This window comes from Physeter macrocephalus, chromosome 10, assembly GCF_002837175.3.
Source record: "Physeter macrocephalus isolate SW-GA chromosome 10, ASM283717v5, whole genome shotgun sequence".
Taxonomy (NCBI): Eukaryota; Metazoa; Chordata; class Mammalia; order Artiodactyla; family Physeteridae; genus Physeter; species Physeter macrocephalus.
The window spans coordinates 51721926-51736308 of record NC_041223.1 but is presented as its reverse complement, the minus strand read 5'-3'; the positions used below and the strand labels follow the sequence as shown (position 1 = coordinate 51736308).

The following is a 14383-nucleotide window of genomic DNA, read 5'->3' as shown; positions in this document are numbered from 1 at the left end:
TTCGTGCCCCGGTCCGGGAAGATCCCACATGCCGCGAAGCGGCTGGGCCCGTGAGCCATGGCCGCTGAGCCTGCGCGTCCGGAGCCTGTGCTCCGCAACGGGAGAGGCCACAACAGTGAGAGGCCCGCGTACTGCAAAAAAAAAAACCAAACAAAAAAAAAAACCAATCATCTTAAAAAGCCAAATCTGCTTCTAGAATGTTCCGAATCTGTTATATTTTATAGCATCATTATAAATTAGTTACGTTTCCAATCTAATAGAATCTAAATTATACCTAGACCAAAGCAATATATTATCTAGTTAGATAAGAGTTTTATTGGCAGCCTCTGACTAAACCTGTCTTCTGTCCCTCTTCTTCCTCACCAACAGAAGTCTTTGTTCACATGATGGGGGCTCTCCTGGCTCTTAGGGGCTGAATGTGGATTAATGCAAACCAAAAATAGAAATGCCCAATTTCCTTGCCAGTTACTGGCTTAGTAAAGGGCATGTGACACTGGTCAATAGAAACTGAGAAGAAGTCTGCTGGAGGGTTTCTGGGGAAAGCTTTTTTTCCCTGATAGACGCATGGGAAAAAAACTCTTTTTCCTCTTAGCTGCAAATGGTCAATGACTGCACATGGTGCCTGTAGAACAAAAGATAAAAGGCAAGAAAGGTAACGTAGTTCAGCTAATGAACCAATCTTTCAGGCTTGAAATGGCCTAACTTCCAGACTCATTATGTGAACAACAGGAGGTTTACTAACCTCTTACTGTTAAACCTACAAACTATATATTACCCAATGGATACCAACTGGATACTCCAACTGCAACTCTACAGCTATAAATGTGCACCATACCCAACAACTAAAGTTTCATTTCTCCCTGGGGGGTAACAATCACTTTACTGAATGAAAGTCTCCTCCATCCCACTTAAGATAAATACTTCCTTAACTTGGTCTAAGTTTTCTACCTTAAGCCAAGTTACTTTCAGATAGTGTTAATTGCTGACAGGCATATAAGAAAATTTGTTTTCCTTTGTCATGGTATAGAAATGAAAAGGATCAAATGACTACTCTTGGAAAAGTACTTGGCTATTTTGGATACTCCTCATAATGTTTTGATGAATACACACATTCTCACATTTTCCCCCTTAATTACATGTATCATAAAGACAATAGCTCACCAGTGGACTCTAATAGTATATTGGGCCACTCCATTCGTTTGCTTAGGGAATCAGGCATATCCAAAAGGTATTATGGTGTAAACAAACAAACAAACAGCACAACTAAAACCTCTTATGAGAACAGAAGACCTTCCTCTAAAACAGGGAACAAATCTAATTGATCTTCCAGTCCTGACTATAGTGCCTGGCACAGAACAGTTCTCAAAAATGTGTTGAACAGATTTAAGTGTGCTGACTTGAAATCAATAAATTGAGAACAGGAATACAAACAGAGAATGCTATCTCTCAATGTGCCAATTTTTTACATGTTTAGCCATTCTGAGTTGAATCCGTCCTACCACCACCCTACCATCTCTCCCTGACCATACTCCTCTGAGCTGACCTATAGCAATTAAGGGCCCCTTCAGGAACAGCTGCAAGAACTGCAAATGCAGTTCAGCTTTTGCTGCTTACTAGTGAATAACAGAAGGCATTACGGAGCACTACATTATTTTGTTTCCCTTGTGAGGCCTAGAGTGAGAGAAGTGAGGCTACAGTGTTAAGTGGACGCCAGATGATGCTGGACATTAAGTAACATACTTAAGCTTAGATTCTATCCTAAAGGATTTTAGGGAGGAGAGAAACATGGTCAGCTTTTTATTTTAGATAAATAGCTCTGCAATTATGTGGAGGATGGATATCAAGGTGGTTGAGAAAAGTGAGAGATAACAATGTCAGGAGTAGAACAGTGGTGGCAGGGGCAGAAATCCCTTTAAGAGCTATTTCTAATCAGATTTATCATAGGCAACTTAATCTCAACATGTCTAAAACAGAACTCATCATTCCCCTAAAGTGACCCTCTACCACTCTTTTGTCTCCCAAAATGACTTAATTATTCACCAGGGAGTTCAAGCTAGAAACTTTAGAGCCATCCTTGATTTTATTTTCCTCATCTCCTATATCCAATTAAATACTATACCCCATAGGTTCTAACTCCTAGCTATCTCCCAAATCTATTCAGCTTTTTCCACTTTGCCCACTACATCTTACTCCACCATTTTTGCTTTGGACTAGTGAACAACCTCCTAACTGTTGCAAATTCACTCTCAACCCCTGAAATCCATTCTTCAAATTGCTTCCAAAGTGATGCTTCTAATACACCATGTATCATGTCACCATCTTGCTCAACACCCCTCAGTGGCTTCCCATTGTTCCTAGGATAAAGCCTACAACTCCTAACATGGCCCACAAGATCCTCTGTTCTCTGGCTCCTGCCTAAAAACAGAATTCCTAACTTTATGGGTGTTTCTTATGTGCTAGGCACTGTGCTATGCTTTGTAAGCATTATTTCATTTTATTCTCATTGTGAGGCAGGAACTATTAGCATCATCCTCATTCTGAAGGTGAGAAAACTGAGTCAAGGAGAGATTACGTAACTTACCTAAGGCTGTAGAGTTCAGGTCTGACTCCAGAGCATGTACTTAAACTTTCACACTCTCCTCAAACTGTATGCTCCAACCACACTGCATTACTTTCCACTCCTAAATTCACCTGCTCTCTCTTACCATGAGGCCTTCACACACACTATTCCCTATATATGGAATGTCCCTCTCACAAATCTCATTTTTGCCTGGATAATATCTATTCATTTCTGCTTAAATGCCATCTCTTCAGGGAAGTCTTCCTTTACTATCTAAAATTATATTGTTTATTTATGGTCTGTCTCCCTTCAGTAGAATGTCAAAATTGTTACCACTGATTCTCAGTTCTTAGAATGGCATTCATCAGGGGTTCAATTAACATTTGTTGAATGAAGGCATGAATGAATGATGTAGGGATGAAAACTCCCTAATCTAGTAACTTCATCTATTCAGACTAAGAAACAGTATTTATTTAGTAGTTTCCAGGTCCCAGTCAATACTCTTGAGAACTTACAGCCCTCTGGGAGAGACAGACACATAAACATGTGATTAGAGCCCAATATAAGTAAAGTGCCTGTTAGAATTGTAGCTGGAATAATGTGCAATAGATGCAGAGATGAGAAAGAAGGCATAAATTGATGGGAAACCTTCACAGCAGAGATTCTTGAATCCTTTTGCAGGATGAATGAGTCTTGAAATACATATCACATAGTCCATGTATTTCTTTCATGAAAGGGGAGAGCAGCATCCATTACATATGGGGCACTTTACATCTCATTTATAATAATTTATATTATTTATTATAGTAATACACCTCTGTATTATTATTACCATTTTATAGATGTGGAAATCTAAGCTTAAGAGAGGTCAAGTAACTTAACTCATTCAAGGGTATGTAGTATATTAATAAAGGAGGAGAACCTGAGCCCAGGTCTGACACCAGTACCACTTTACTTACCATTATGTTAGTCCTCTGACCCTGTACTCCCCAGAGCCTAATTACTTTTATCTTCAATCTAACTCTTAACAAAATTGGTTATCTGGTTTCCCATTCTAATATTTTAAAAAAGTAGCAAAATAAAAGATTCAGGAAGAGACTGAAGTGAAGTATACCAACAGTAAGGGAAGGAACAGAAAGACTATAAAAATTGAACACACAAATTTAAACAAAATGGATCATACAGTCCTACATAATACATTCCACCCTCAGCTGTACAACAGTATGTACTTGATGTGCATAATGATGACCCCATTATGAAAAAAACGGTTGTTGTAGTCACTACACTAAGAGATAGAGAAATAACTTTTGATGCTCAAAGAGGTAAACTTCAAGTACTAGAATAATTCCTCTCTAGTAACTCTGGATAAATATAAATTGTAACTATTGTTTCCAGTGTTTGTGAGAAGAAATATCCCGAGATCTTAGAGTTCATTTTATACACATTATTATTTTTCTGTTGCTTTAAACTGAATTCAAACCAGAATAGAAAAACTGTTCATCTTAGCTTACATATATACCCAAGTAAATTGTAAATTTAAAAAACTTCTCATACTATGACTTTGAACACATGTGGATTGAGTAATTTAGACTGATAAGCTTAAAGACCATTTCTGACAATTCTTAATATCTAAAAATCTTTCCCTTAAAAAAAACCTTCTAATAAATCTTCTAATAAAACAAGATGAATTGAATATGTACAAACAGGAGGAAAACTATAACATCCTTTAACCTTTGCACTCACAACTTAAATAGGTATGTATGTGAAAAAGAAAAGAAACAACTTAGGCAAACACAGAGAAAGCTAGTTAAGTAACTGACCATTAACAGTCTACCATTCACTCAACCTGGATCCAATTTTTCAATCTGCAGATGTCAGCTCCTTTATAACATGGGCTTTTATTATTTTATATAATTCTTTCAGGAAAAAAAGGTTGCATTTAGGGAACAGATTCTCAGGTTTTTTACTTTGTTTTTAAGAACAAGAGGAAATTGTTTCACCAGTTATCTCGAACAAGCTGACTAGGAAACATTTAATATCTTTATCATTTTAGAGGGTTTTAAGGTGAAACTTTCCACAAAGAACACTGTAGCAATGTGAAAAGCATACTGGCTACACTTCCCAACAACACATAAAAATGAATATAAGGAAAAGTAAGTATTTATTTGTAATTCACTGTAATTTTCACATATTTTGCCCAGGAGAAATGCATTTCTTTTAAAATTTTTTTAATGCAGGTTTTTATTAGTTATCTATTTTATACATAATAGTGTATATATGTCAATCCCAATCTCCCAATGGAGGAATGATGCATTTCTGCTAAAACTCTCTAAAAGACAACACTTGTTTAGTTGTATTTGAAAATTACTTTTACTTTAGTTCACCTTGTCCAATTTTAACCCCAAATTCAGTGTTTTACAAAACAGTCTAAATTTAAGATGTGGAGTGGTTCAAATTATAACAACCTATTTGAAGCAAAGTGAATATCTGCAAGTAAAACTTCACATTACTAGATAAACAGTTGTACTTATAATGCTATTTCTTACCTGGACGCTCTTCAGAATAAACTCACTTTTCTCTCTTACATCTTTAAAGGGACACCTCTTAGAAAGCATAAGCAGATGAGCAAGAAGCTTATTCAACCCATCCAAAGAAACAGCATTTGAAAGGCCGTCTGCTGGGCGATAAGGTGTCTCTTTCACCAAACGAAGACACTCGGTTTTTCTCACAATGATCTGTCTAATGTTTTCCAGTGCTGTCTCTCTAGTAGTTGAATCTCTACTGCACAGTCCATCCCATCTCACTTCATTCTCTCCTTCAGCCATGACAATTGGAGTTTTTTCTTTGCTGTCTTCAGTTACCTTTCAGCATGTCCCCCAAAGCACTTCGCATTTTTAAAAACGAGAAATGTAAGAATAAAATCAGAGAACTCGAATCGTCATGAAAACATACGTCTGGGTGACATTTGGAGCCAGAAGTGTCTTCGATCTACAAGATAGAACTCGCCCTCTCCTTCTGCCCGGAGGGGCAGTCTTCTGGTCAGACTGAAAAAAAAAGTTGGAAAGTTGAAACCTTACAGCGCTGGCTTTGCTGGACAGGCAGTGTTGGGAAAGTGTTCTCCTCCGTCTCTCGGGGTCAGCGGATATCCTCACGTTGCGGAGCTGTCAAACCCGTACTCTGCCCAAAAAGGCTGGTAACAGCTGAACGCTCACCAGCCATTCGGTGTTTTTTGTCTGTGTAGCCACGGTGTTCTCTGGAGCGTTCCCACCCCGCCCCTCCTCTGTCAGCAGTCCCCGCCTTCCGCAGCTCCTCCCTCCCGGCCAGGCGCTGGCTGGGAAGGCTTGCCGAACCCTGGCTTGCTGGCCCCGGCGGCCAGAGACCCTGGCGCCCCCGGGGGGTCGACAGCCTCGTGCAGCCGCTGTGTCGGTGGCGGCGTTGGGGGAAAGCGTCTCCGGCCTGCCGGTTCCGGACTCCCCGGGCAGACGCTGCTTCTTTTCCAATCCTTGCGTCCTCGCCCACCGCCCGCCAGGCCAGACAGGCACAGAGCGGCCCCGCAATCCCCAAGCGCGGGGCTGGGACGCGAAGCTGGTGGAGCGGCTGGGCCCGCGGCGCAGAGCCCGCCCCTTCGCCCAGCCCCATCGGTGGGGCTCGGCCCAGAGGGCGGGAGCGGGGAGGGAAGATGGGGTCCTCACCCCCAGCCCCTCCCCTTTCTCCGCCCGGCACAAACGAGTAGCCGCCCCCGCCCCTGCGCCCTGTTCCCCGCCCCAGCAGACGCGACCCGCGGAGGCAAAGCCATTGGAAAAGACCCCGCCCTCCCACAGGCTACCTCCAGACCCCAAGTCCGCGCGCGGCCGCCAACCGCTGCCGGCCGTTACGCTTGCGTGACGGCGGGCAGCGCGCATGCGCCTTAAAAGGCAGTTAAGCTGCGCTGGGGGCGTTTTCTGTGCTGTGAGGTTTGGATTCTTTGGCCTGAACAAGGGGAAAGGAAAATAAGGGACAGCTGAAGTACACAAGCACGGCAGAGAGTGTAGCACAGACGTACACCTGCAAGTTCTTGAATCTAAATTTAAGGTCAGCTTAAAAATCGAAACGGTCTCTTTATTACGCCAAACCCAGGTTTAAGAAGGCAGGGCGTACTCGCATTGACTTCTGGGAAGTATAGTTTTGGTGCCCCCGGCGCGTTCTGTTTGCGACAGAAACTACAGCCCCCGTGAGCCACTGCGACGTTGCCTGTGGCGGCCTGCGAGCCAACGGTTAGCGTTGACGGAGATTGACTGAGAGCGTCGGTTTGGTGAGCACGGTGGGCTTGGTTGCCACTTTTCCTTCGACAGGATTTTTCCTTCCTTCATTTCCTCTGGGATTTTAGAAACCAAGCCATCTAGGACTGTATCCTTAGTCCAGAGACTTCTGTTAGTAATCTGCGTGGGAAGGACTAGTCCGGGTGCCCATTCCCGAGGGCGCCTTGAGGCGAGAATTTGGGAATGGTTGCTATCCTGAGGGTCGGAGGGTGCAGCATAAGGCCAGGCAACGAGGATGCTGTGGAAACGGGTGCTCCGCGCTGCTGCCTCTGCTTCCGCTGTCTCAAGTGGGCTCGTGCGGGATGGATTAGGTACCCCTGTGCAATTGCACCTTTGTTTGCCATTGCACAGGGGTGTTGTTTATTTGCTCAGTCAAATGTCACTCCAAGCTAGGCTTTCAAAGAGAGTTGTCAAATCCATTTTGTATGAGACTAAAGGAGAAAGAATACCCGGTATTCCTAAATATGAATTTTTGCAGGCTTTAAGGATACCATATGAAAAAAGACATATAAAAATCTCCAAAATTTAGTATTTTTTAAAGATTCAATCATTTGTTTACAAATTACTGTTTGATTTTAAAAAGTCATTCCTCTTGAGGAAAGTCGACGTTTGAAGTGTTGTCAATGGACTGAAAACCAAATTAGATTTTAATCCTTCACTTTGCAGAATAGATGTGTTTCTTAAAACTTAGCCTTGTTGGGTACTAAGTATACAACAGTGGAAAAAACTGTTATCTAGTTAAACTAATGGTTAAACATACTACACAGTACACACATTAAACATACAGTACTATATAATTGGGATGGCTAGAAAGAAGATCACTTAAACCAGGCTTGGGAAGTCAGGGAAATCTTCATCTCAGGGAAAGAGGGCCAAAAGAACAGCATATGGTGAGGCCCTGAGTGAGAGAGAGAAGATAATTTCAGGAAACTGCAATAAGCCAAAATCATACATATTTTGAGAGGGATAGCTTTTTGTGTATTGATGTACTTTGAAGCAGCAAAGAGAAAGGTACTGTGAATTTTCCAGATAGTTTCTGAAAGTCATCTATCCTTGAACAGATTTATAGTTCTGATGAATTGGTTTAATTTGGAAAGCCTTTGACATTCTAATGTTACTGGTTTAAATCAGAATTTTTTAAAATGAGAACTTCTTATGAGTATGATTTCAAAAACCAAAAAAGCCATTCCTTTTTTTTTTCATTTTGAGGGGCTCATCCTCCTTTGTCCAGCCCACAAAGGGTAGGGTAGTTTCTTAAGTCCGAGTCTCCTTTTTGCTGTGTAATTGAATATGATCTCATTCATAGCCATGGTTTTGCCACCACCTATGACTCTTAAATGTATAGCTCCATCCAGCTTCACCTTTCAGCTTTCTTATATACATCTTCTTGATATTTCTTGGATATCTCAAAAGTACCTCAAACTCAACATGCCTAAAACCAAATGCATGGTTATCACCTGAGAATCTGATTGTTTTCCAGTGTTCCCTATTTCACTTTAGGGCACTACCATCCACTTATGATGAAAATTTGAAACCTAAGCATTATTATTTTTTAAAAAATAAATTTATTATTTCGGGCTGCGTTGGGTCTTCGTTGCTGCTCTTGGGCTTTCTCTAGTTGCAGCGAGCGGGGGCTACTCTGTCGTGGTGCGCGGGCTTGTTCCCTATTTCACTTTAGGGCACTACCATCCACTTATGATGAAAATTTGAAACCTAAGCATTATTATTTTTTAAAAAATAAATTTATTATTTCGGGCTGCGTTGGGTCTTCGTTGCTGCTCTTGGGCTTTCTCTAGTTGCAGCGAGCGGGGGCTACTCTGTTGTGGTGCGCGGGCTTCTCATTGCAGTGGCTTCTCTTATTGCGGAGCACGGGCTCTAGGTGCGCGGGCTTCAGTAGTTGTGGTGCACGGGCTTAGTTGCTCCGCGGCATGTGGGATCTTCCTGGACCAGAACTCGAACCCGTGTCTTTCTTAATGTCCTTCATACCTCTGTATCCAAATTATTATTAAGCCTTATCAATTTTGTCTCCCAAATATCCTTCAAATCCATCCTTTTCCGTGCATCTACATAAGCGCAGTCTTTTCTAAACTGCCACAATCTCTTGCCAAGACCATTGCAATAGTGATTATTCACTCTGGCCTTTCTCCATTAGTTCTCCACACAGTAGCCAGAATAACTGTTTCAAAATTCAGATTTCTCTTAAAACCATTTAGTGATGTCATGCCTTAATCTTAAAGGCAAAATTTCTTTATAAAGCCTAATGTCATTTGGTCCCTTTCCACCTTTCAGCCTCACTTAGTCTACCAGTCTCCACCTATCTGTGCTTCAGCCATACAGATGTTTCTTCAGTCACTGGTTCTCATATTCCTTTTTATCCATTTGTTCACTCAACAAATATCTGTTGAGTGCCTACTATATAACAGGACATTGAGGTTATACTACTGAGCACAGTGTACAAAAGTCCCTACTTATAATCTTACATTTACTAAGGAAATATAGACAATAAATATGTGACATGTATAGTAAATGAAGACAAATGCAGTGGAGAAAAATAAGAACCAACTCAGAAGGGGGATGGAGAGTGCCAGGTTTTGGGAAGCAAGGTTCACTTTTAAATAAGGTGGTCAGAGAAGACCTAATCAAGAAGGGGACATTTGAGGGGATCTGAAGTAGGAGGAGGAGTAAGTCATGCAGATGCCTGGAGGAAGAACGTTTCTGTGAAGAGAACAGCCAGTGCAAAGGCCTGTGGGTCCACACATTTGACAAATAGCAGTGTGGCAGGAGAGGAGAATAACATGAGGTCACAGAGGATGGAGGTCATGTAGGTGATTGAAAGAACTTTGACTTTTTGATTGAGATAGAAAGCCATTGGAAGGTTTTGAGCAGATGGGTTGCATGATCTGACTTTTTAAATTGATTACTTCTTTTAAATTGTGTTGATCATGGACCATGGAGAAGCAAGCGTAGAAGCAGAGACACTAAATAGGAAGGTAAGGTAATAGTCCAGGTGAAAGATGGTAGTGGTAATGGGCCAGGGTGATAGCAGTGGAGGCAGTGGGAAGAGGCCGGAGTCTGGATATATGATGAAAGTATAGCCAACAGGTTTGCTGACAGATTGGATATGAGGTGTGAGAGTAAAAGAGTCAAAGATTACAAGTTTTTAGCTTGAGCAACTAGGAGGGAATTACCATTCAATGTCATGGGAAAGTCTCTAGATTTGTGTGTTGGGGTAGCAGGGTAAATCAGGAGTTTAGTTTGGCCGTGTTACGTTTGAGATGCCTCTAAGACATTACAGTAGAGGTGTGGAGCAGGCAGTTCGATAAATGAGTCCAGAGATGAGGGTAAAGATCTGCCTGTAGATATAATTTTAAGTTTCACGGTAGTGTTTTGATAGTAGATAAACACTGAGAATAGCTGGTATAACAAAAAGAGGCACTCCATGGAGTTTGGGTCGATTTGGATTTATCTGCAACTATGCAGGATTTGCCAGTGAACCGAGAGAAAAACCTAGAGTGTGGAGTCCCAGAAGCCAAGTGAAAGTGGTTGAGGAGGAAGGAATGCTAAATTATGTTAAATGCCGCTCTAGGTCAAGTGAGATGAGGATAGCTGATCACTGCATACAGTAACGCAGAGCTCATTGAGGATCTTGAGAGCAGTTTCAGTGCAGTAAAGGGTAGAAAAACCAGAAGGGTGTTTTATTTGAGAGAATAGGAGAAGAGCTAGAGACAGTGAGTATGGTACTATTTTCTTTATCCAGGCTGTTCTAGCCTAGTCTTTGACTCCTGTTCCTGTAGATCTTAGCTGAAATATCACTTTCTGAGAGTTTACCTGATCTGATTAAATACCCCTATTGCTTACTCTTATTGTGCTGTATACTTTACTTGCTAATAAGTTACAAATGTAGTTTTACGATTGTCAGTGTGATAATTTGACTTAAGTATATCTGCTTTTAAAGCTTAAGCAGGCCAGAGCAGCAGCTGTGCCAATTTTTGCACATCATCTCCAGCTCCGAGTACAGCGTCTGACAGAATGAACTTAATAAATATTTGATGAAAGAATGAATGGAAGAAAAATGTAATGTCAGAATTTTCAAAGGTGTTGCATATTTACCTGTTGTTTACAAAACACAAGATAATTAGTGGATGGAGGAGGGTATTTTATAATGAAAGCATTTTAGAAAATTAGTTTTAAAAGAGAACAAAACTGGGACTTCCCTGGTGGTCCAGTGGTTAAGACTGCGCTCCCAATGCGGGGGGCCCGGGTTTGATCCCTTGTCGGGGAACTAGATCCCACATGCATGCCGCAACTAAAAGATTCCCCCATGCTGCAACTTAAGATCCCGCATGCCACAACTAAAGCTCCCGCATGCCACAACGAAGATCCCATGTGCCTCAACTAAGACTCGGCACAGCCTAAATAAATAAACTTTATTTTTAAAAAAGAGAGCAAAACTTTTATTGCTAGTGAGTTGTAGTGCTCACCCTCATTAAATTGGATTTGCTGATATCTTTACCATGTTCCTGCATGTCTCATCCTGTTATAAGATAGTCGCACATATTTACATAGAGTATAAAGTAGAGGATATCCTCTACTTTATACTCTACGTAAATATGCGCGACTATCCTCTACATTCATTTATGCTTTAAATGAATAGTGCTCTAGTCAAGGAAAAAGCTGACTGGCTGGTCTCCCAACAAGAGGCCTTCACTATGAAATTCATTGATGTATTAACTGTAAGATATACAGGGCTGCTAAGTCTTGTGCACTTACAAACACAGTCTTTCTACGTGCATCATAGTTTGTGAGATACACACACACACACACTTGACTGATGAATTTATCGGGATGCCAGTTTATTGATATACTTTGAGATATTTGTCAAGTAGATAGCATACTGATTCTCTGACTAAGGGGTTTTCTGTGTAGGAAGATTATATGAGAAATCACCAGGTTGCTTAGGAGCTTGGAATAACAACAAAGGAAATTAGATGTATGTTGTGGTCACTTAATAGCATTAAGCTCTGAGAACCTCTACAGTAGAGCTTAAATTGCCTCCAGTTTCTGCCCCTCTGAGTTAACTTTTTCTATTCCTGACAGCTCTTCTTTTTGATGAAAACATTCTGTCTTTAAATATGTTAAAACATTTATATTGTAGCCTAGTGTCTGGTCTTAGAGCCATTCTGTCTCTATAAGCTAACTTTGCATATATCTGCTCTGGTCCATTATGTACTGATTTATCGTTTAGCTTTCTGAATGTAATATTATTTCTAAGTTTTTGTAGGCCCCACACATCATAGGGGTGTACATTGATGTTAAGCTTAACAGTGAGGTCTAAGCTAGAGATGTATTATAACTATCAGCTTATTAGAGTATTTTGTTTTATTTTGCTTTTAACTTACCATGTCTGTGTGCTTACTGCAGTTCAGGCAGTCTGTTAAATGCTTTGCACTTATATTATTTGGCCCTTACATAGCTTAAAAAAAAAATGCTAGAGTTGATCCAAAGCTTACTCTTAACCATTATGTTAGTGTTATACTATAACCATGGGAGCAGATACAATTGGCTATGGTGAGGATGCAGAATAAGAGCCATGGTAGTCTGAAACTGACCAGAGAAGGAAGGTAATAACCAGGAAGTGGGCAACCAGGGTTGAAAATTTCAAGAAGAAATGACTAGTCAATATGCAGAATGCTACCGACATGTCTAGAAGGCTAAAGTTACTGAATGGTTTGACAGTAGGTAATCTCTGTTATCCTATAATATATGCATCTGGCGTATATTCCCATATTAATATTGAATTACTATGCTGTATTGAGATAAAGATTGATTGACTTGGGTTGGCCTAGGGTAAAACCATGCTGCTCCCTGAAGATAGGAGAGTCTCTCCTAAAGGGCTGGCATTTCTCTTGTTCACCTCTACCAAAAATGTAGGTTCCAGATCAGGAAACTACAACTTGGATAAAAGGATTTAAGTGGGGATAGGTAACTCTGGATCCTTCTGGGTTCTTTTTCCTAGGTTTAGTCTTTAAGGAGGGGATATGGTAAGCATGGATTCTTGGGTGGTGGGTGCTAAAATAGTGCTCACCAGTTGAGGGTAGATCAGGAACTATGATAGAACAGGGCCTAAAAGCCCCAGAGAGAAAATCCTAACTTTTAAGATTCACTGCCTTGTTACTTTTTTGGTGTCTGTGCTTTCTTCTCTTTGATTATCTTCTGGCTTTGGTAAAGTCTTATTTAAATATTATAACTTTATCTTTGCTGTATCAAGATATATAAGGGAAAGAGTCATAGTCATAGATCTAAAAAGGCTCTAGCATTATAAAAGGAGCAGCACCCTTCTCCCAATGAGGCCAGTGAGGAGGGACAGCAATAATGAGATCTCCAAGGGGAAAGTGAATATTAAGGACAAGAACTGGAGCTTGTAGATTTAACTCATAAGTTCCTCTTCTGCCTGTAGAGATTCTTCTTCCATTGTCAACCTCAGAGGATCTGAGTTTTATTTATTAAAGAAGGCAGTGACATTTTCCTATCAGAAAATGACCTTTTTCAGTGCACTTACAGGAGAATGGAGGAATGAAAGCCTGATATTTGCATTAATTTGTCCAGTATTTATTGAAAACCTAATATGGACAAGCTCTATGATTGGCACTAATTATACAGCAGTATAATTAAGAAGCTGCCATTAAGAACTCCCCTTAAGCATACAATCGGCATGGAATATAGACTGTTCTTTGAAGAAGTTTGGCTGAACAGCGAGGGATAGAGATAGGGTAGTAGCTGAAAGACTGTGTGAGTGATGATGAGAGAAGGGTGATGTTTAGCAGGTAGACTTAATGGGATTTGGTGACTGTTTGATCATGGAGATAAAAAAAGGAAATGCCTGGGTGACTACTATCCAGATGGTAAAGAGTAACTCCTTCCATTAATCAGAGTAGGGAATATATTAGGAAGGCCGGTCTTAGATGGAAAGATACTGAGTCCAGGTTTGCACATGTTAATCATCTTGTTTGAGGGACTTATGAGTCATTCAGGTGAACAATGACCAGTACTGCTTATGAACACCTTCTGTACATGAAACCCTAACTGTTCTTTGTGAGATGTAGCTATAGATTCAAATAATGAGAAGAGCATGGACCTTGGAGTCACAGTATCTTGGGTTTGAATCCCAACTTTGCTTCTTACTGGCAGTGTGAATTTGGCCAGTTGTTTAACCTCACTAACTTTGAATGTGGGAGATGAAATAACCTTAGTTTTCTTACCTGTAAAGGGAGGATAGTACCTGCCTTCCCAGGGCTGTTGTGAAGATTTAATGAGATAATATAAAGTTTTAGATTAGCAGTTGGCACTCAAGAAACAGTATCATAAATCACAGCAAGATCCTTTTTGGCCCACCTCCTAGAGAAATGGAAATAAAAACAAAAATAAACAAATGGGAGCTAATAAAACTTAAAAGCTTTTGCACAGCAAAGGAGACCATAAACAAGACCAAAAGACAGCCCTCAGAATGGGAGAAAATATTTGCAAA

General features: G+C 40.7%; 2 protein-coding genes and 1 long non-coding RNA gene across 8 annotated transcripts in view; 1 reads left to right on the top strand and 2 right to left on the bottom strand.

Moving 5' to 3' along the window:
* The window catches only part of SESN1 (sestrin 1), a 116158-nt gene extending 110498 nt beyond the window's left edge, over positions 1-5660 (bottom strand). The window contains exon 1 of one of the 2 annotated variants that reach the window (XM_007100544.3): positions 5107-5660. In XM_007100544.3, the coding sequence (XP_007100606.1) occupies positions 5107-5385 (279 nt within the window). In that variant the 5' untranslated portion in view covers positions 5386-5660. The remainder of the gene's footprint in view (positions 1-5106) is intronic. The other variant, XM_028494577.2, reaches the window with a different exon arrangement.
* An 891-nt stretch (positions 5661-6551) lies between these two features.
* CEP57L1 (centrosomal protein 57 like 1) overlaps positions 6552-14383 on the top strand; it is a 53601-nt gene continuing 45769 nt past the window's right edge. Inside the window, exon 1 of one of the 3 annotated variants that reach the window (XR_447321.3) lies at positions 6552-6851. The gene's annotated coding sequence lies outside the window, so the exon portion shown is untranslated. The remainder of the gene's footprint in view (positions 6852-14383) is intronic. The other 2 variants (XM_007100546.3, XM_028494565.2) reach the window with 2 other exon arrangements.
* LOC114486976 (uncharacterized) overlaps positions 7742-14383 on the bottom strand; it is a 63594-nt gene continuing 56952 nt past the window's right edge. The window contains exons 6-7 of one of the 3 annotated variants that reach the window (XR_003681500.2): positions 14118-14253; positions 7742-7756 (exon numbers count right to left, since the gene is read on the bottom strand). This is a non-coding gene — a long non-coding RNA (uncharacterized lncRNA). Of the gene's footprint in view, positions 7757-8602; positions 8847-14117; positions 14254-14383 lie in introns of those variants that run through there. The other 2 variants (XR_003681499.2, XR_008618384.1) reach the window with 2 other exon arrangements.